At 41.1% G+C, this 22731-nt stretch overlaps 3 protein-coding genes across 3 annotated transcripts in view; 1 reads left to right on the top strand and 2 right to left on the bottom strand.

Moving 5' to 3' along the window:
- Positions 1–5472: 5472 nt before the first annotated feature.
- Positions 5473–6606, bottom strand: LOC125372269 (acetylcholine receptor subunit alpha-like). Its single transcript, XM_048381582.1, has one exon. It carries the CDS (start codon positions 6604–6606, stop codon positions 5473–5475), a length of 1134 nt encoding a protein of 377 aa, XP_048237539.1.
- Positions 6607–9835: 3229 nt separating this feature from the next.
- Positions 9836–10957, bottom strand: LOC124152626 (neuronal acetylcholine receptor subunit alpha-7-like). The gene has a single exon (XM_046525616.2). It carries the CDS (start codon positions 10955–10957, stop codon positions 9836–9838), a length of 1122 nt encoding a protein of 373 aa, XP_046381572.2.
- Positions 10958–16065: 5108 nt separating this feature from the next.
- LOC124152157 (neurexin-4-like) overlaps positions 16066–22731 on the top strand; it is a 29091-nt gene continuing 22425 nt past the window's right edge. Inside the window, exons 1-5 of the mRNA XM_046524950.2 lie at positions 16066–16218; positions 18315–18461; positions 20524–20714; positions 21293–21434; positions 22181–22384. Of these exons, the coding sequence (XP_046380906.1) occupies positions 16146–16218; positions 18315–18461; positions 20524–20714; positions 21293–21434; positions 22181–22384 (757 nt within the window). The 5' untranslated portion in view covers positions 16066–16145. The remainder of the gene's footprint in view (positions 16219–18314; positions 18462–20523; positions 20715–21292; positions 21435–22180; positions 22385–22731) is intronic.

The following is a 22731-nucleotide window of genomic DNA, read 5'->3' as shown; positions in this document are numbered from 1 at the left end:
CAGTGATTTTTTAAGGAAATCTGTTTGACGGTCAAGGTCATGACGAGATCCAAACTATCGGAAACAATCGCTATATTCAAGTTTTCTCTCTTTTCGTTCAGTAAGATAGTGTTAGTGCATGCCAAATTTGATTCTGCAGACATATTTATGTACTTAACATGAGGATGAAGGTCACGGAAAGGTGACACTGAGGTCATTCTAGTGCCTCAAATCTTTTTAACATCTTGTAGAAAAAAACTGCTGGGTATAATTTCACGAAACATGGTACATGTTATCTCTATACTACCGTTGCGGGCCTTAAGAATTTTGATGAAAATTGGTTGAAACGTTTGGGAAAAAATCTCTTTGATTGGATTTTTTCCTTTTCGCATGTTGACAATAATTGAGCAAGTTGCAAACTGGTTGAGTAAGAGGGTCTAATTAATTGTTTGTCAAACAAACACCGTTCACCGTTTCTAGTTAATCATTCACCTTTACCATGCTAAAGTAAGGGCTTCTTGTTCCTGGTATTACGATGTTGGCCAAGCTTGAAAGACGCCTTGATGAAAATCTTAAAAAGATTTGAATCCTTGAATCCTTTGACAACAATTTTTTATCGTGGTAAGTCATTTCACTTTTCATGCTTCCCGCCAATCTATGGATATCCTATACTAGGTGAGGTGATTTGGGGATTTTATATAAGGGATGTGCATGCATGTGTGTGTGTGTGGCTGCTTGTACAAGTCCGGGGTGGGTACGCCTTTTAACGCACAGCATTTCCGTTTAGTGACGTGTTTTACCGCCAGTTTTTAACCGGCCTTTTAAACAATATACACTGTTCTATGGCAAGATGAAATATCCAGTACTGTGACACAGATATACATAATGTACAAAGTTCTCACACTAGACTTTTCTGACAGCCATGCTGTGTGTAGGTCTAAGTGAGAGCATAGGAACGGTCACGTCACTGGTTGCAACATGCAGCAAACATCACTCAAACCTATAATCTTCAACCACGTACCCTGTAAATTGTTTGATAGGCATTACTTAGAAGGTGACGGATGACAAGGTAGACACAATTTTATGGATAACCACTTCTTAAATACTGTTAATCCTCCACCTACTATATATATTCTGTACTATGTCCCTCATTCTGTCTTGCTTGACAACGGTATAAGGATCTATACCGAAACGTCGCTTTTTACAGTATTAAAGAAGTTATTATCCATACAATTTTGGCTACCTTGTCACGTACCCTGTGAAATACACACATGCCTTATGAACCAAGCATCCCACCACGCCACAGCCAACTGCCCACCCTCACGACCACACACACACACACACACACACACACACACACACACACACACACAAACACATCACTCCAGCACTCACGCAAGCATGCACGCACGCACGAACGGGCGTAGACACGAACAGGTCACCCTGAAATGATCATGACGTTAATCCTGTACCTCTAAATTTTATTCCCTTACTGGGCCCGTGGAGATCCGGGTTGGAATATGCCTTCAGCATCCCTTGCTTATCGTAAGAGGCGATTAACGAGATCGGGTGGTCAGGCCGGCTGACAGTGCATGTCATCGTATCCCAATTGCGTTGATCGATGCTTGTGATGTCAATCACTTGATTGTCTTGTCCAGATTCAATTATTTACAGACCGCCGTCATACAGCTGGAATATTGCTGAGTGCGGCGTTAAACAGCAAAGAAACATATACTCTCTTACTAAATAAATTATATTTCTCCATATAATATAAAAATATCAATAATATGGAGAAAACTTAAACCGCGACTCTACAGAATATGTATAGTTCCAGGTGTTGACATTGGTACCATTCATGATCAAGCATTAAATCTCACGAGGTTCAAAATGATCAAATATCTCTGTTTAGAAAGTTATGCAAGTGTATTTTGAAAACCTGTTAAAAAATGATATTTGTGTTGGAAAATAAACTAAGTAATTAAGCATTCATTGCAAAAGTTAACGCTAAGAGTTGATATTGCAATCTCTAGCGTTCATATGGTAACACTGTGTGACACTGCTAGTGTTCATTTGCCCAAAATGATATTTTATCTCCGTATATAATGTCGTGCGACTGAGGTTTTGAAAACCGTTTTCAAAATAATATTTTTAAAAAACCCAACAAGAACAACAGCTAAGGAAAGGTATTATTCATCCATTTCACACACCTAGTGTTCATATGGCGACACTAGGTGTTATATTTACGACCGCTAGTGTTCATATGGCGACACTAGGTGTTATATTTACGACCGCTAGTGTTCATTTGACCCTAAATGATTTAATATCTCTGTTGTTTTAAATTGATATTTGTTTTGGAAAATACACTTGGAATTCATTCATTTCAAAAGTTAACACTAAAGGTAGGTGCTCCGCTAGTATCCACATGATGACACTAGGGCTTATATTTTCATACCTCACTTTAGAAAGTTGTGCAATTGTGTTTTTCAAATATTGTTTAGAAAATATTTCTTTGGAAAAATTTAAGTACATTAAGTTACATGTATACGTTCATTTCAAAGTTAACACTAAAGTTTGATAGTGCAATCTCTAGTGTTCCTATTGTGCAACTGCAAGTGTTCGTGTGCCAAATGTTATCTGATATCTCTTCACCGAAAGCTATACATTTGTGCTCTTGAAAACCTGTTTGGGAAAAATATGTGTTTTGGAAAACAAGTATTCATGTGGTGACACTAGGGGTGGTGACACATGTGCAACTGTTGGTGTCCATTTATTGCTCAACCATAGCAATCCGAGTTCTCCATCGAAAGGCCAAATATGCCAAGTTTGAACAAAATCCAGTCAATATCTACAGAAACATCGGTTTGAATTTATTTTTGCGTGAGTCAAGCGCTTAGCAGATTATTAGCCTTAGTCATCTGTATGGCAAAACATACTATTTCGCTCGCCCCATTTCACAATGGTGTTCTCTCAAACATTTCCAATTATGTCTAAACTATTATCACACTACAGAGTAACGACCCCTTGCGATGGATAAAATATTCAAAGAAGCACTCTTAAAATATCCTTACTTATTCTTTACACAAATATTTTTTTAAAGTTACGTTTAAATTTTTTTTCGTAAGCATTATATCATGATCTAGACCTTAGATAGTTCATATAACGTTTTCAGTGTATTCCTCATTTGGTAGTTAGAGTGTGTGCATTGAATAAACATTTAAGTAGCAATAATCATTAAGTTACAACAATTATTAACTTTGACAAATAAACAGCGGGAGCACGGAAAGAAGGGCAAGGTGACCTTTCCATATCAATGATAGCTGTTTACTAAGATACATGTACACACCAAGTTTCATCATTCCAGCCAAAAATATAAAATGTTACAGAAAATGTCCCTCTATTGACCTTGACCTTAAGTGCTCATATAAATAAAACTAGTTTAACTGAAACCGTTACTCACAAGCCAATTTTTTTAATATGCCAAGTATTCAAAGATCTTTATAAATATGAGGTTTAAAATATGTTTGTGTAAGTATTATGTAACCCGTGACTTTGACCTTGGATCCACGATGTAACAATTTGAGTGTAATCCTCATTTAGCAGTTAGTGTTTGTGCAGCATATGAAATTTAAGGGAAAATAGTGATTAAGTTTGAGCAATTATCAGCTTTAACACAATAACACAGCAAGAGCATGTTATGTTGGTCAAGGTGACCTACTTTTCATATCAAATAGTATATCAGCTTCAGGACACGTGACCAACAATGAGTGAGTGAGTTGGGTTGTACCCCGCTTTTTGCAATATCCCAGCCTTATTACATCGGGGGAACACCAATGGGCTTAACACGGTGACCAAAAACGCGACGGTCACATTTATAGATCTGTAAAAATGGTATTGAAATAGAATAAATAAGTTATATTTTGTATCTACATAGTCATATCTATTTCACTAGATTGATATAAATCATCAATTTGATGAATTAGTTTCTTTTTGTTGATGCCATTTTGACTCTAGCCTGGTTCCTCTTTTATCAGTAATGGAATCATGTTCGACAAGGTAAAGTGATAAACATCCTCGATTATCCAGTGTGCCTAGCCTCACAATCGCCAGGGATATTATTTTGGTAAACCTACACTAGCCCCTGGTTCCATTCCCGGATCCATTCTCAAGTTACCCGCCCTTGATTTACTACAGCGAAGTTGATTTGCTTCCTACTCAGCCTAATACCCAGTACCAATCAGAATTAGAGTTACAAACCAGCCTCAATATTTGGTTGACGATATCAACAACATGGCAAAACGAGTTATCTCCCATTACCGTTTCCTTTTTTCCCTTGTCTCGACGTTTGATTGGTCTATAAAATGTTAACGAAGACCAAGGGCGGGTAATCTGAGATCGCGAACGGGAGCCACAGGAATGGATCCGGGGGTTTGTGTTAATTTACCGGAATGCGAGCCCTGGATAGAGGCAATTTTTCCCGGGACAAGGGTGTTAACTCACTCTAAAAGTCCAGTTTCCACCCTTGCTGAACTTGGCTGGAATTCCAGAGTTATATTTTGGCTGGACTAACGAGTCCAATCAAAATCGCGCAACGCACTAGACATCCATTTCGCAAACAACATGGATTTCAACTTGAAGATTTCGGTCGACTGTAGGATTTGCAAAGTGTGTGTACCTTCAACTAGACGTCGACAGATATTTTCCAAAACGTTTGATGTTTTTAATCAAGGTGCTCAAGTAATTTGATGACCCGTTTTATTACATTATAGATCTTGATTATTGATCAGATCGTCTTGACTGGACATTTTATTTGAAGTAAATGCAAGTGAGATATGAGAGATTGCACCTGATTGGTCAATAGGAGCGACATAGAAGGGACATAACCCGTAATAGCCACCGGTGGCGCTACGATCGAGCCTGGAAATTCCAGCCTAGTTCGGCAAGGGCGGAACCTGGACCTTTATAGTCAGTAAACTCCTTGCCTCGGGGAAGTTGATATCGAGGATGCAGTGTACCATATTCTTTTATACTCTGAACATACTCTTCAACACGTCGGAAGTAACATCTTATCACTAACATTGCACAAATCTCGCTCATGACCTTGAAATGAAGAACCAGAGTGTCACTCATGAATTCGTACGAGCGAGCCATTTATTTCTTAAGACAGTTCTAAATGAACTTTTAGCTGGAAAAGACACGAAAAGGAAGTGATTGGTGATGCATAACATACGCAGTTGTTGTTTTTTAGACAGCGTGCAATCTCAAATCGAGCAAAGTAACCATATAGCTGATTGCTCAACAGTGTAACTTGATAAGACGGCTATATTTGTCATGTCATTCGAACTAGACTTAAAATGAAGCTGTGGTGGTGAATGTGCCCATAGTATTACTCATGATAAAATGAGATAATAACATGATGAGGGGTAAAAGCTGCATGGTTTTAACAGCTGGTGTTAACCATCCCGATTCCAGAGTCTGAGAGAAGAAATCAAGACATCACTCAGCTAATTGCATTACATAAACTTGTGTCCCAACGGCCAAGGTTGCACACAATCCAAACACCACACCAAACACAACGTCCAGCGTCGCGCTGACCTCGCGGAACGTCACTTTGGCCCCAGTAGCAGCCTTTTTCACACACAGAATCTGGGTCACCCAAAATGGCGGCGTTTCCGTTTCCGGTTTGTGGTACAGACGAAGGACGAAAACTGTTGCTAAAATTGCAAGAGCACTCAGACACAGAACTGATGCAAGATATACAGCCATGAAGGAGAGAGGCACAGATTTGTTGGGCATTATCTGACTTACGAAACTCATGTAGACAGCCAGTGAGAGCATTGTTGTCAACGAGAAGGATAATTTCTCTCCAGATTCGGCCGGAACTGCAAACACAACCATGTTGAGGAAGGACAAGAGACTGATGGGTAGTATAATGGATAAAATGTAAAAGATGGGTTTCCTCTGGATTATCATGCGTAACTCAACACCGCAACGGTTTCCACTCGGAATAACTGCCTCAAAGGATGAACTCTTTATTGTCCATTCGCCGTGTGACCTCAAACTATCTGGAATGCCATCATCATGGGACACTGAAAACACTACTTCGTTTTTATCGTATTGGACAGGGTACAAACTTATTGATATGACCTGTGTGTCAAAAGGAAACTTCGTCATATCCACAGGAAAAGAAGTTTTTAATGGTCCTCCAAGTAAAATCATTACCAGGCCGGTACTCCCAACTGACAAGGAAGCTGTGGCATCAGCGGCCATATCCCATTGTTGGATTGCATTTGGAACAAGTAGCATTGGTTCCCAAACGGTCCCCCTCCTAGGCGCAATCGTCTCAATTCCGCCGTATTCGCTTGAATTCCAGACCAAAAATTGGTCGTACCACGAAAGGCGCAGAATTACCTTATTAACTATTTGTTCGTTGAGAATATCCATGGAAACAAGGGAAGCAATCGTGAATTGTATGGAGATATTTGTCACGTGACTGAGGTTCCTGACTGGTCTCCACGTGGAGGAGTAGTTCGGAAACAGCAGCTTCTCCAGGCGGACTAGGTCGTCATAAGACTGTCCCTTCGCGAGCAGGAGAGTTGTGGCGGCGGCGAGGCAGAATAATGTATCCATTGAAGAAACGTTCTCGTGTGTTCGTAATACTGTAATAAAAGAAGTACTTGATAAACCCTTGATGATGATGCAGAAGGACTTTTGAGCGGGATAGAGGTAAGTAGTCGAGTTGATGAGACAGCTACTTCCTTCAGGTAGACCGGTAGATAAAGAAGAGTGGAGGCTTGGGGGGGGGGGGGGGGGGGGGGGGGGGTGGTGCTTGAAACGAATATTAGTTGTGAAGATATGAAAGGTAACAATACTATTCACTGAGTAAATGACGTTTAACGCCGCAGTCAGCAATACTAGTATTCCAGATAAATGACAGCAGCCGGTTAAAAGCATGTGAAACGATCCGCACTGTTGGAGTTTTTCGTGAACATCCGATGTCATCACTGTTTTGTATCAGCCATTCATATAATTCTCGCCTCCTATTTGCCTTTTACGCCCAACAGAATCTAATTCGGCGGATAATCAATGATTTTTATTCTCGGGCTTTGACGTTTTTTATATTAGGGGCTTAACGCCGCTTTCAATTGTATTTCCGTTATATCACGGAATGTCAACTTGATGTAGGAGGAAAGCCCGAAATGACGCTGGTCTTAGTTTGACCTCTCGGTGAAACCCCCCGTCAGCAGTATGGTGCTGACAAACCTAGAAACAATCGGGCCAAACCCATGACCTAAGGGACGCAACACAGCGTACTGCAGCGCCCTATTGGGTGGGTCAGTTGGTTTTAACACAGCTTTGAACATTGTTCCAGTTATATCACAACGTACTGTAGCGCCTAAGGTGGGTGGGTGAGTTGGGTTAAACACCGCCTTGAACATTATTCCAGTTATATCACGGCGTTGCAGAAGCGCCTAAGGTGGGTGCGTGAGTTGGGTTTAACATGCTTTGAACATTTATTCCAGTTATATCACGGCTCTGCAGCAGCGCCCTTGGTGGGTGGGTGAGTTTGGTTTAACACTGCTTTGAACATTATTCTAGTTAGATCACGGCGTTGCAGCAGCGCCTTAGTTGGGTTGGTGAGCTGGGTTTAACACCGCTTTGAACATTATTCTAGTTTGATCACAGGGTTGCAGCAGCGCCCTCGGTGGGTGGGTGGGTGGGTGTGGTTTAACACCGCTTTGAACATTATTCCAGTTATATCACGGCGTTGCAGCAGCTCCCTAGGTGGGTTGGTGAGTTAGGTTTAACATGCTTTGAATATTATTCCAGTTATATCACAACGTTGCAGCAGCGCCTTAGTTGGGTGGGTGAGTTGGATTTAACACAGCTTTGAACATTATTCCAGTTATATCACAGCGTTGCAGCAGCGCCTAAGGTGGGTGGGTGAGTTGGGTTAAACACCGCTGTGATCATTATTCCAGTTATATCACAGCGTTGCAGCAGCGCCCTTGGTGGGTGGGTGAGTTGGGTTTAACACCGCTATGAACATTATTCCAGTTATATCACAGCGTTGCAGCAGCGCCCTAGACGACAGGGACACCTGTGCCCCAACAAGTGAAGATTATAGGATATATACTTAGAGTGGAGTCACGGGGTATCAGCTCGGTGTGGGAGGAAAACCCGAAGTTACGCGGTTCTTATTTCAACACCTCGGTGAAACCCACGAACAGAGGCATGGCTCTTCTAGAAGCAATAAGAGCCAACACACGATCAAATGTTTCTGGCACCCCTCACGGGCGCACGACAGCTAATTGCAGCGCCTTACACGACAGGGACACCCGTGCCAAAAATAGTCAAGAGCCTAGGAAATAATCACAGAGTGGACTTACCTTGAAATATCCCCCTGATCCTGTGTCTAATGTTCCTGTTACTGTCTCGTGTACATGTCGCCAAACGAAAACAGGTATCTAAGCATTAGTTCCAAAAACATTTCATTCTAATCATTAAGTCGGTCGATTACTCCTGACAATCAAATGCTTTTATCATTATAATTGAGCATGCAATGTATTTACACTAGTGTCTTCCATTTAACAACTTGTATTGATGTCAGATTACAGTGCTGTGGGCAAGTTTACACGCCGGACCATGTGATACCATCAACGCAGATATATCATGCTGTGCGCTAACCAGTGGTATTGATGTTACGGTGCTAACGTCCTTAGATATTTGAAGTGCGTCAACTAATAGAATAATTATACTATAAGTAAAAATTGCATAGAACAAAAGCAAATGTTAAAATGATTCTGGTTACGTCACGTGTCCTTCACATTGACTGTCATGTGTACTCCTACATCAGGGCGTGAACTGGCCAACGGGTTGTATTTTCGAGATACCTTGTATTCCAAATTGCCAAGATAAAATATGAACTCATACTCCGCATGAAGATCAATATTCTTGCGATATTCCAGCAATATCACGGCGGGGGACACCAGAAATGGGCTTCACACATTTTAACCATGTCGGGAATCGAACCTGGGTCTTTGGCGTGACGAGCGAACGCTTTAACCACTAGGCTACTCGACCGCCCCTCGACGTTATGTGTTTGTTGGTCTCGGGCCTACAATCTGCGGATACAGAGTGAGAAACATGCAGCGTTAGGGCAACAGTATTCACACCTGTAACATGCCTATGGCACGTAAACGTTCCGCATGTTGCAAACGTTGCCTGATCAATGCATTTGCTTCGTTAATGGTTATATGTGTTTAATAAAGTGTCTTCCAAGAAAAGCAATATGTGTCTGCTCACAACGAGGTCTGAGTGACAATGGTAAATCTTGCATACCACCCCTAGCACGTGCTGTCCGAAGCCACAATGACTGTCACAATGATGTGTTTGGGAACTTGATTTCTTCGGAAATGTTCTTGGCACACAAATCACTTACTTTCATTCACAGACATTGGTGTATTTTCCTGTAGTCCAAATATCCACTACTTTTTTGCGTAGTATAGAATGGGGATATTATACCCAAGATAACCGATGATTTAAATTGTTTATGTGTCATTTTCCTTGTGTGATTGGGTTCACGCGTGGCCCAGTCGTCGAAATTTGCTGTGCAGAGTTGCGACCCATGATGGTGGGTTCGAATCCCGGTTCGCCCCGTTCGCTCCTGTTTGTCAGCACCATACCCGTGTTCGTAGCTGTCACCAAAGTGATAAGCTTTTGTAACCTGCATACTTCGGGCTTTCCGCCCACATCAAGACTGCCTCCGTGGTCTAGTGGTAGAGCGTCCGCCCGAAGATCCCCGGCCGCGTCATACCAATTCCTGAATCTCAGAGAAGAAATCAACACATCAGTCATCTCATTGCATCACATAAACTTGTGTCCCAACGGCCAAGGTCGCAAGCAGTCCGAACACCACACCAAACACAATGTCCAGTTTGGCGCTGACTTCGCTGTACGTCACTTTAGCCTCAGAAGCAGCCTTGTTTACACACAGAATCTGGGTCATCCAATATGGCGGCGTTTCCCTTTCTGGTTTGTGGTACAGACGAAGGACTATAACTGTTGCTAAAATTGCAAGAGCACTCAGACACAGAACTGATGCAAGATATACAGCCATGAAGGATAGAGGCACAGATTTGTTGGGCATTATCTGACTGACGAAACTCATGTAGACAGCCAGTGAGAGCATTGTTGTCAACGAGAAGGATAACTTCTCTCCAGATTCGGCCGGAACTGCAAACACAACCATGTTGAGGAAGGACAAGAGACTGATGGGTAGTATAATGGATAAAATATAAAAGATGGGCTTCCTCTGGATTATCATGCGGAGCTCAACACCGCAATAGTTTCCACTCGTGACAGCTTCAAAGGAGGAACTCTGAATTGTCCATTCGCCGTGTGACCTCAAACTATCTGGAATGCCATAATCTTGTGATACTGAAAACACTACTTCGTTTTCATCGTATTGGACAGGGTACAAACTTATTGATATGGTCTGAGTATCAAAGGGAAACTTCCTCATATCCACAGGAAAAGAAGTTTTTAGTGGTCCTCCAAGTAAAAGCATTACCAGGCCGGTTCTCCCAACTGACAAGGAAGCTGTGGCATCAGCGGCCATATCCCATTGTTGGATTGCATTTGGAACAAGTAGCATTGGTTCCCAAACGGTCCCCCTCCTTGGGGTAATTTTTTCAGTTCCACCGTATTCATTGGAATTCCAGACCAAAAATTGGTCGTACCACGAAAGGCTCAGAATTACCTTATTAACTATTTGTTCGTTGAGTATATCCATGGAAACAAGGGAAGCAATCGTGAATTGTATGGAGATATTTGTCACGTGACTGTGGTTCCTGACTGGTCTCCACGTGGAGGAGTAGTTCGGAAACAGCTGCTTCTCCAGGCGGACTAGGTCGTCATAAGACTGTCCCTTCGCGAGCAGGAGAGTTGTGGCGGCGGCGATGCAGAATAATGTATCCATTGAAGAAACGTTCTCGTTTGTTTGACGGACGCTCGGTGATACTGTTATAAAAGAATAGTATGTATATCCTTCGGGAGTACTTTTACTAACTATTTAATGAGGATGAAAAAGATGACAGTAGCTTGTGGGTGGCGTGCTTTTGGGCAAGATGTAGGTAAGTAGTCGAGAAGATGGGACAGGTACTTTCTTCAGGTAGACTGGGGGCGGTGGGGTAGCCTCGTGGTTAAAGCGTTCGCTGAAGGCGAGGCCCGGGTTCGATTCCCACATGAGTAGTGAGTGTGAAGCCCATTTCTGGTGCCCCCGTTGTGATAATGCTGGTGTATTGCAAACACGGCGTAAACCCCACTCACTCACTCGGGAGATAATGAAGATAGTGGGGTTAGGAATGGATGAGTTGAAACGAAGTTGGGAGTAGTGGATATTAGTTGGGAGGTGAGGTGAAATGGGGTGTAATGTCGCGTCCAAGATTATTGCGCTTATATAGCGACGTGCATGCACGTGTATGTGAGTGTGGCTGCTTGTACTAGTCCGGACTGCTGCTGATTTATAGTGCTAGCACACTGAGATACCATGCCACAGTTTAACATGAATACCCCACTCAGATACAGTATACTGACTCCGAGCCGACCAGTCCCTGTTTTAGCCCCTTAATGCAGAGCGCCAGACAGGGTAACAACAAGTACCATCTTTTAACGTCTGTTGGTATGACACGGCTGGGGATCGAACCCCGGACCTTCCGCTATCCGGGCGGACGCTCTACCATTAGACTAGCTTCTACACAAGACTATGATTTAAAAAAAGAAGCTAGTGGACGCCCTTGCCTGGGGAAGATGGGTGTGGGAGGAAAACCCGAAGTTACGCGGATCTTATTTCAACACCTCAGTGAAACCCACGAACAAAAGTTGGGCTGTTCTAGAAGCAATCAGAGCCAACACACTATCAAAGCTTTCTAGCACAACAGCTAATTGCAGCGCCTTACACGACAGGGACACCCGTGCCAAAACTAGTCAAGGGCCTAGGAAATATTCACAAAGTTGGCTTACCTTGAAATATCCCCCTGAACCTGTGTCTAATGTTCCTGTTACTGTCACGTGTACATGTCGCCAAACGAAAACAGGTATCTAAGCATTAGTTCCAAAAACATTTCATCTATTCATTATCGGGGTTTTTTTTATAAAGTGGGTCGATTGTCTCTGACAATATAAATGCTTTTAACACATTAATTGAGCACGCAATGTATTTAAACCAGAGTCTTACATTTGACAACATGTATTGATGTCTGGTTACATTACTGTTGGCAAGTTTTCACGCCCTGACCACGTGATGCCGTCAAACCTAAGAGATCGCGGTGCGCGCTTGCAAGCGGTATTGATGTCAGCGGTATTAACGCCCCTGGGTATTTGTAGTACATCAAGTAATGGAATAATTCTATAAATATATATAAGTAACAATTGTCTACAGCCAAAGAAAATATCGACATGATTCGAGAAGGAGTCGTGTCCTTCACATTGAATGAAATGTTGGTTTGCACTCCTTCATAAATTCATGAGCTGATGACAACGGATTGTTTTTCCGAGATGCCGTGGACTCCAAATTGCCAATCTCATCAAAATCTGATCATTTTACTCTGATACGATACCTATCTACGTGAAGATCTAAGGAAGCCTCCAGAGGAGCCAATCAGCGTCGAGATTTCGTGGTACTTCTCGTTGACGAGAGAGAGAAGCATTCAGATCAGGATATCTGAATTCTGTATCTCGAAAACGAACTAAAACGATAAGTTCCGAATGCGTCATTATATTGTTGTAGATATTTCATACGCTCTGTCGTTTCTGAGCGCCATGGCATCTACACACAAAAGGGAGTACCATCGAAGAGTAGTAGTAGTAGTAGTAGTAGTAGTAGTAGTAGTAGTAGTAGTAGTAGTAGTAGTGGGGGGGTGGCAGTGATGGTGGTATCATTATCATTAGTAGTAGTTATAGTGGAAATATAATTAGTGGCGAGTAAGCAAACGCGGAGTTGCGTCCCTTGGAAGTGCCAGACACCTGTTATGTGATCGTGGGTTCGAATCCTGGTTCTGACTAAATATGTGTTTATATTTATCAGCACCGTACCCGTGCTTGTGGGTTTCCCCGAAGTAGGAAACGTCTGAGACCAGCATAACTTCGTGCTTTCCCCCACATCAAGCTGGCACGTCGTGTTATAACTGAAATACAAGTATACACGGGTATACACATCTAAACCAATCAGTAATCTCATCTTATAACGAGGCACGTATATTATATATAAAATGAAACTTCCGTATTTTTCTTTCACGACAGCGCGTAAGAAAATCATTCATTATGCCCAGCTGTGGCTAAAATATCAAAAACGTGGCCCATGGCATTTTCGTATAAACGTATGTAGGTAATACAGAGGTATGTTATTCCACCGTTGTGATTCCAGGTTACAATTAGTCCCCTGCAACTTATGCTTGTCGTAAGAGGCGTCAAACTGAGTCAGGCAGCCAGGTTGGGTGATTTGGTAGAATGTGTGTCATCGTTACCCGACTGTGTGGGACGTTGTTCACAATATCAATCACTTGTTTGTCTGGTCCAGGCTCGATAATGAACTGGTCAGTGTCAAACTGTTATGGTTTAGGGGCGTTATTAATATGCGTTTTTATTTTTATTGTTGTTGTTGTTGTTATTGTTATTATTATTATTTTTAGTAGTAATAATAATAATAATAGTAGTAGTAGTAGTAGACGACAGAATTTATTCTGTGTTTTAAGCCCTAGGCCCATAATACAAACAAGATGGAAATAAGTAATTAAATGGCCAAACAATAATTATTTTGGATATTATATTATAACTAGAATATTGCTGATTATGAAGTAAAACAACAAACAAACGTTCCGTTAAACCTTTGATTAATCGGTTATTTGATTGTAAGCCCTCGGATGCTACCCATAGTGTTGTGATAGATGTCGATATGAGGGTTAACGGAATGAATACATCTGGGTTTAGATCAGGGCAAATATATATGAAAAACAATGTTTTGCTCAAGATCCGAGTTTAACTTCAGTGCTACCGATGGTAAAACATCTATCAACTGGCACAACTATTAAACATTAAATTCTATACACTACCAGCGTAAACGTGACAGAAAACACATGTCGTCGTTACATCCAAATAATTTTGTACATTTTAACTGTGGTGTTAATATTTTACTAACGCTTCAAACACTCTGATATGACCCCTCGGCATATTCCGTAAGTCCGATTGCATATACTCGCGTATTTCCGTAACAAGCATTCGTCATTTTTCCGAAATGACACGAGTGGTGACGAATGGACCGATGACTCACGGAGTTATTCCGCGCCTTTTTCATCTCGGAAACACTTAGAGGGAGAAAAAAGCTTAAAATAGAAAGATATTAATATATCATTTCAGTTTCTATGTTGTGTATATGTATTTGTATCACCCGTGAAGATCCGGGTTAGAACAGATCTTCAGCAACCCATACTTGCCGTGAAAGGCGAATATGCTTGTCTCAGATGCGAGTAATCGGATCGGGTGCTCAGGCTCGCTGACTTGGTTGATGCATATCGTATCCCAGTTGTGTGGTTCGATGCTCATGATGTCAATCACTGGATTCTCTGGACCAGACACGATTATTATTTTGCCTATTTAATTTTACTGTCACGAAGTTATTCGTCAATAATCAAATAATTCTCAAAACTCAAGAACAATAACAAATCCTTTCTGGTAAATTTCTGGACGGGTACAAACGTTATCCAAAAAGAGTAACTTTTTAGACTTATAGTTTGTATTTTATGTATATAAAGAGGGGGGAGATAGTTTCCCAAGCTCCGGAAACAAAATTGGCTTCAAAAGAATCTAGAAAGCAACTTAACCAAATGTGTTTATCACACATCATATTCTGAGCTTGAGTAAGTAAATAATATATCACTTTGTCAAAAAATATATTTGTAAACTTACGCCGTTTTATATATGTACAGCCTTCATTATCATACAGATGTACAGTGTGATATATATTATAGAGAGGATCTTATAAAAGTAAATATACTTTTCAGCGTCATGGGTACAATGTGTGAAACATATTTCTGGTGTTTCCCATCGTGATATTTATGACTTTTGCTGAACAGGTCTTACAGGAAGGTTAATGGTGCGTTGTATCATGGTTTGAGTGACACTTCTGCTTTCAAAATAATAATTTTAATAATCAATCAGTCAATCACGATTGTAAGGTAAGCGGGTCTTTTAGCGGTTGGTATGTATTGTTTATATCATTTTATGATTTGTTTATCCAATCGGAGATGTAAACGTGTTGTAAATCTATCTAGCGCATAGTCGTGAGTGGCACGCTTTTCCAACGGGGAGTCGTATCCACCATGTTTGTTTGGTTGTTGTTTAACGCCGCACTCAGCAATATTCCAGCTATGTGACGGCGGTCTGTAAATAATCGAGTCTGGACCAGACAATCCAGTGATTGACATCATGAGCATGGATCCACGCAATTGGGATACGATGACATGCATCAACGAAGTCAGCGAGCCTGACCACTCGATCCCGTCAGTCACCTCACGATTACGACAAGCATAGCCGGCTTTTACGGCAACCTCGGGTTGCTGAAGACCTATTTTACCCCGGATCTTCATGGGTCATTCAATTACATATACACCCCATAGAAACTCAAATGATATATCAAGATACTGTGTAATGAATATAGGCACTAATACTGAACGATGTACAGATGAGGATGCGGTAACCGCAGATAAACTGAAAAGTATTCATACACTGGAATACTGTTAAAAGCGACGTAAAACCCAACTGACTCAGTATTCAACGCGTACGAATGGGATAATCGTGTACAAAATTCATGCTGTTTTGGAATACCAGGTAAAAAACTTAACTATAATAAAACCTGTTTTCTGGTACACTCATAAACATGTTTTCTTTGACATTCTTCCACGAGAACTGATGTTTTACCTCAACCTCGCCTTGTTACTGTTTAAATGGCCTAATAATATCTTTATTTCAATTTGTAGTGGTACGTCAAGTGATTGTCAACTTACCTGGTACTGTCTCCCTTTGCATGTTATCATCCAATGAAAGGACACATTTGCTTCACGTGACCAGAAGACAGGTACAGGCGTTTGAACATGAGGATTCGCCTATAAACAATGTTTCTAAAGTGGAAATATACGCTGCCCTTAGTGGCACTATGGGTTCATATAACTGTGTCGGAACGATCACGTAAGTAATTCGACCACCAAGTATTTTGACTGTTCGTTGATTGCAAGTTTTACCTGACAGGTGATTTCGCACCTGTGATGACCGACATTCCAAAATGGCGGATTACCTCTATTTACTCCAATGTAACTTAGTTTAACAACGTTTAAAAGTAATCTAGCCATGCGGGGGCTATTAGGTGTCATCAGAAGTGTTTTCTATTGTCATCATAATACATATTTACGTATATTATTTGTCTGCATATGCCATTTGACGGGAAATGTTCCTGCATATTTGTAGAGTTACTCAGCATGAGATTCGGGTCAATCGAATCCCGGAAATGAAGCGGTATCTCCAAAAAGACATGAAGAAAAGAGTGCTAATCTGTAGATTTATGGTAGTGTTACCTTGTAAATTGGTTTTAATGATTGTCATGTTCTTGATTCTCAGATTCACATAACCTCAAACTCTTGACATTCAGGTTTCACAAACGTTCAGTTGTCAAGTGTGATTTATGACTGTCCTATAGTTGTCATGTTATGGAAGAAAGTATTATGCATGTTAGCTGTGTGAGTGAACTCTGACTTCAGCATGACTCTAACTCTTATGAAACTCAGGGATTATAGGCCTCTTGTGTGTTATGCAAAGTGTATTCAGAGCTCCAGATAATTTTTTGAGTAATTGAGTTTTAACTCAGGGGTTTCTTTTTTAATTGGGTTATTGCGTTTGTTCATTGGGTAACCAATATCTTTTCACTCATCTACTCATCGGTCTATTGGGTTTTTCCCAAAATTAGTTTTAATTTTAAGATTTTACAAAAATGAAATCATGTTTTACATGTATATAACCATGATAACTGTTCTAAATATATACATGATATAGGCTTGACTCGTGAAGTAAATTAGCTCCTTTGTACGCATGCTGAACATGCAGAAATAGCTTCACTGGGTATTTATGTTAGCTGTTTTGAGTTTTTAATTTAATGCAATGCAATTTAATCGAAAGTAATTGGGTTTTGAATATTTTGGGGGGGGATATTTTACACAAATATGCTGCATATCAGTAGCTCTGTGTATTAGAAATTGGAGCTGAGTGATCCAGATGATAACTCATAGACATGTTGTTTCATTTAAATACTGCAGGTACGTTATTTTGATTAAATCAAATGTCTTATTGTAGGGCAGTTCTGTCAGTGTTAGTAAGGGCAGTTCTGTCAGTGTTTGTAAGGGCAGTTCTGTCAGTGTTTGTAAGGGCAGTTCTGTCAGTGTTTGTAAGGGCAGTTCTGTCAGTGTTTGTAAGGGCAGTTCTGTCAGTGTTTGTAAGGGCAGTTCTGTCAGTGTGTGTAGTTCACTCATCATTGCTTATCATAAAGGTATTACTTTTCATGATTCATAAGGAGGCACAGGTGGCTCACTCGTCCAAGGCGTGGCAATTTGAGTGGTAGAGTTGCGTCCCCTAGATGTATCAGAAAACGATGATGATGAGTTTGAATCCCAGATTCACCTGATTAAACTTTTTTCTAAGCCCCATACACTGTGATCATGGGAAAATGTGGTAAAAAGCCCAAGGCCACTTCCTCCCACATTAAACTGACACACTGTGATATAACTGAAATATGGTTCAGAAAAAAGTTAAACCAAACACACTCACATACTTACCATGCTTACTCCATTTCCATTACAAGTGTCAAGTTTGTATAAATGGGACCGCCTCTGTCGTCTAGTGGTAGAGTGTCTGCCCGGAGAGCAGAAGGTCCGGGGTTCGATCCCCGGCCTCATCATACCAAAAGACGTTAAAAGATGGTACTTGTTGTTACCCTGTCTGGCGTTCGGCATAAAGGGGCTAAAACAAGGAGTGGTCAGCTCGGAGTCAGTATACTGTGTCTGAGTGGGGTATTCATGTTAAACTGCGGCATGGTATCTCAGTGAGCTAGCACTATAAATCGGCATCAGTCCGGACTAGTACAAGCAGCCACACAAACACACATATGTACATGCACGTCGCTATATAAGTGCAATAATCTTGGACGCGACGTTAAACCCCATTTCACCTCACCTTGTATAAATGGAGAATAGAAGCAATGCAACGGAGATATGACCTTCCCCTCTCTTGTAACCTAGGTGATGTCTATGAGTATGACGAATGCCGTGCTGAGTACCAGGAACCACTTGGTGTTGGCTCCGGAAAGATCCCTGATGGCGCCATGTGGTCGTCCACTAACAACAACAAGAGACCTGCTAGCCGAGCACGGCTTAATGACCCCACAGGTAGGATGAGTTATTGCCCTTGTGTTGTGACAGAAATTTACCTCGACTTGCTCAGAGGTTGGCAATCTGCAGCAAATGCCAGTAATTATTCCCAAATTGGAATCAAAACATTTCCAAACCATGTTAATATTGTTATATCTAATGTCATGGTATGATCAGGTTCTTGAAGTCATTGATACCAGGTTCAATAAAACGGAAGATGCTTTATTGCTCAATTTTGTATTACTAAATGTAATGTTAACATACAGTGATCAGGGATGTGAAATCTCCGGAAACGCGAAAAATCACGTTTTTCAAACAGTAGTCCACGGAAAAAATCATCTTCCACATAAAAATATAGTCAAGATTTTAAAAAAAATACTCCGAAAAATATTATCATGTTTACAGACAACAGTCGCAGATTGTCCTGTTTTCGATCAGAGCTTTCAGCATCATATATATGCCTTAATTATTATTCATGGCACATTACTATTATCGTCAGATGATAGGTTTTCGGACATCATACATTTTCTTTCACGAAGACTTGCACTATAACATGGGGTGTGGCGTCACACAGAAACTGTAAATATGATGATGGCTTGTTTTTAAGATACAGTTGTCTTTTAGCCTATAACTGAATGAGATGTTTTACAGTTGTTCATGTGATTAGCGAGAAAACTATGAATGTTTCTTCAGCATCTGAAAACCCATAACACAGGGATATATGTTGTATTAATCATGTTAATGTTTTATGTTTGCAATGTTGTTTTGTTTTTTTTCAACAAAAGGTAAGTAAGTACAAGGTAAGTTTTTTTCAATATGCTTCAACATGGGATAAGGGTCAGACATTGCACGCTTGTGACAGTTGGGATGGGGGGTGAAGTTTATGACAGTATTGCTTCCAGACCCGGCGGGTCAAAACAGAGTTAAACGATGCGCGGAAGCTAAATTTTTTTAAGTACTGATTTAACTTCGAAATTTTACTGCATCTGCCAGGTTTGTTTTATTTGGCTTATTGACTTTTACCATTGACTTACTACCCTGTTACTACATGTAGATGTTGTCCAAACTGTGTGAAACTGCTTAAAATGCAATCAAATGTTCAAAAAGGTGTTTTTTGGGGGGGAGGGGATGGCGCAAGACCCTCGTAGAGTTTTCCTCTCTTTTGGGGATGATCTGCTCACATCCCTGAATGTTCAAAGACCTCTGAATTTATGAAAATAAGAGCTTTAAAACAAAAATCCTTATTTTGGACAAACTTTTTTTTCCCCCAAATTTTCTCAAGAGCTGTTAGTTTGGATTCCTTGATAAATCCCTAAAACCCAATGCTGGCCAAAGGTGCTGTCTAAATGAGGATTTCAGAGTCACAATGTTTGACAGGATTTATGATGACGTTTGCTATTTTACCCTGACAGTGTGGATTATTGTTCATGCAATCAACCACATGTTTGCCTGACCGAAAGTGGCTGTAGTAAAGGCTGTAGTAATAAAGCTGGAACATGGCAAACATAATCAACATGCATTGTACATCATGATGGCTTGAAAGTGAGTGAGTGAGTTTGGTTTAACGCCGCTTTTAACAGTATTCCAGTTATATCACGGCGTGTCAGCTTAATGTGGGAGGAAAGCCCGAAGAGATGCAGGTCTCAGACGTTTACCACTTCGGTGAAACCCAAGAGCACGGGTATGGTGCTGACAAACCTAGAAACATAATCGGGGCGAACCGGGATTCGAACCCACAATCATAGGTTTCTTGCGTGTTCAAGGGACGCAACTCTGCACAGCGAATCACAGCGCCTTAGACGACTGGGCCACCCGTGCCCCCGGGCTTGAAAGCTGTCAGTCATAAATGGCCTTCAGTGAGCACGGTGAAGCCAAGTGGCTTGATGTACAGAATTCTATTTCATTACTTTGCATGAATAAAATGAGCTAAATTGAAATAAAATTGCATGGTTTTGATGGTAGTTTGATGGTAAAAGGTGTTTTGTCCAAGTATGCAAGCATGTCGATAATGTTATAATTGAGGGTTTTTTAAACCTACTTGTTTGTTAAATTTCAATGGTCTTATTTCCAACTTTTTCAGGGGCATGGACTGCAGGTACCCAGAATGCAATTCAGTACCTGGGGGTAGATCTTGGAGCCCGATACTTTGTCACAGCAGTTGCAACACAGGGGCGCCAGGGGAGTGATGAATTCGTCACAGAATACTTTTTGGAATATTCTGATGATAGAAACACATGGAGAAGATATACCAATGAATATGGCATCCCAGAAGTTAGTAGCTCAAATCTCTTTCCTTCCACCCCACACTCACCAACATTCAGTTTTTGGTTAGGATTGGTCTTCAGCAACCCATGCTTTTCGTAAGAGGCGACTAACAGAATCAGGTGGTCAAGCTTGCTGACCATGTTGATGCATGTCATTTTATCCATGACACTCCCAATGTCAGTCACTGGATTGTCTGGTACAGACTCAACCATTTACAGACCACCTTATGGCTGGAATATTGTTGAGTGTGGTGTTAAACAATGCAGAAACTATTTCAGAACTAAGCCTGTCCAATTAGGAAGCTAATCGTGCTAATGATGATCATTTTGTCATGGCATTATCAGGCTCAAAATCTCAATTAAATTGCATTGTTGTGCTAATGTGTTAATGGTGAGGGATAAAGAAAACAACCCTGCTGCACACCTACACACACCTTGTAATGTACAACGACTACAGGTTTAACATCGCCTGTGGCGGAACAAAAAGTACAACAGGAAATGATAAAGATTATTTCATAGATATCTAATCCAATTACCATAATCATCAAATGGCTTGTCATTACTAGAGTCTATGTCCTATTTCAGATGTTTGTGGGTAATGACAATGGCTGGAAGATCGTCCAGAACACACTCCACTACCCGATCGTTGCCCGATACATCCGCTTCAACCCACAGCGCTGGAACATGTTTATCTCCTTGAGGATGGAGATCTACGGCTGCCTTTTCAGTGAGTATACTCAACAAAAAATCTTAAGGCTCATGAATATATTTGGAGATCTTTTTATAAAATTGTGTGATCAGTCTTCACTTCCAAAAATATCCTGAAAAAAATTCAGGATTCCTAACATTTTTTTTCTTAGTACAGAATCATTGTAATGTTTTAACCAGCTCAAAGGCCGATGTTAAAATCCCCAGTTCTGAATGATTGTTTCTATTTTATGTGCACCATACCCATCCTCATGGGTTTTACCAAGGCCTGCATCACCTCCTGCCACGTCATGGGTGGTCGGGTACCCTATAGGTTATAGCTTTTGCTCATCATGCTGAAGACCCGGGTTCGATTAACGACATGGGTACAATGTGTGAAGCCATAATATTGCTGGAATATTGCTAAAAACGGCATAAAATCAAACTCACTCACTTACCCTCACTCCTGCCACATCAGGCAGGGGCAGTGGGGTAGCCGTGTGGTTAAGGCGTTTGCTTGTCACGCCGAAGATCCGGGTTCAATTCTCCAAGTGGGTACAATGTGTGAAGCCCATTTCGGGTGTCCTCTGTTGTGATATTGCTGGAATATTTCTAAAAGTGGCATAAGACCATACTCACTCCGCATCAGGCTGACACACCATGATATAACTGACATACTGTTAAACCCAACTCACTCACTCACTCACTCACTCACTCACTCACTCACTCACTCACTCACTCACTCACTCACTCACTCACTCACTCACTCACTCACTCTTCTTCCAGACCCCTTTGTTGCTTCCTTCACTGAAACAAGCTACATGCAGTTTGATCTCAGTCGCCAACCAGTGCCGTCGGAGTCCGACACCTTGGAACTTCGCTTCAAGACCAACAAGCCAGACGGTGTCCTGTTCTACGCCAGCGGAAACCAGGGAGACTATATTGTCATGGAGATGAGGAGGGGCTACATGTACTTCAGGATAGATTTGGGTAAGTAAGGGGGTTTATTCCCCAAGTTTGGTGAAACGCCTCTTGAAATTCACATATTTGGAGCTTTAATTTTCATCTACTGTCTGTCATCAGGTTCTCCAATAACAGAGACAATATGTTTAATGCTTACATGTTTTTGACTGATTTGTCTTTCAGATCAACCCTGACAGTGACAACTTTTCATGTTTTGCCATGTTTGCCTCCTGCATCTATTTTTGCCTCTTGACATGTTGACCAAAATATTTGAAAGAAGTTGTGTTTTGGTTGTTTTTTGTAAAACTATTTACTCAACTTGCTCAAGTTTTACTGCTTCTGTAGTGTAGTTGATAGAGTTGCCCAGAGCGTGG

The sequence above is a fragment of the Haliotis rufescens genome, unplaced genomic scaffold (genome assembly GCF_023055435.1).
Source record: "Haliotis rufescens isolate VD_foot unplaced genomic scaffold, xgHalRufe1.0.p SCAF_4, whole genome shotgun sequence".
NCBI lineage: Eukaryota > Metazoa > Mollusca > Gastropoda > Lepetellida > Haliotidae > Haliotis > Haliotis rufescens.
The sequence above is the reverse complement of the archived record's forward strand: the minus strand, read 5'-3'. Positions and strand labels throughout refer to the sequence as shown.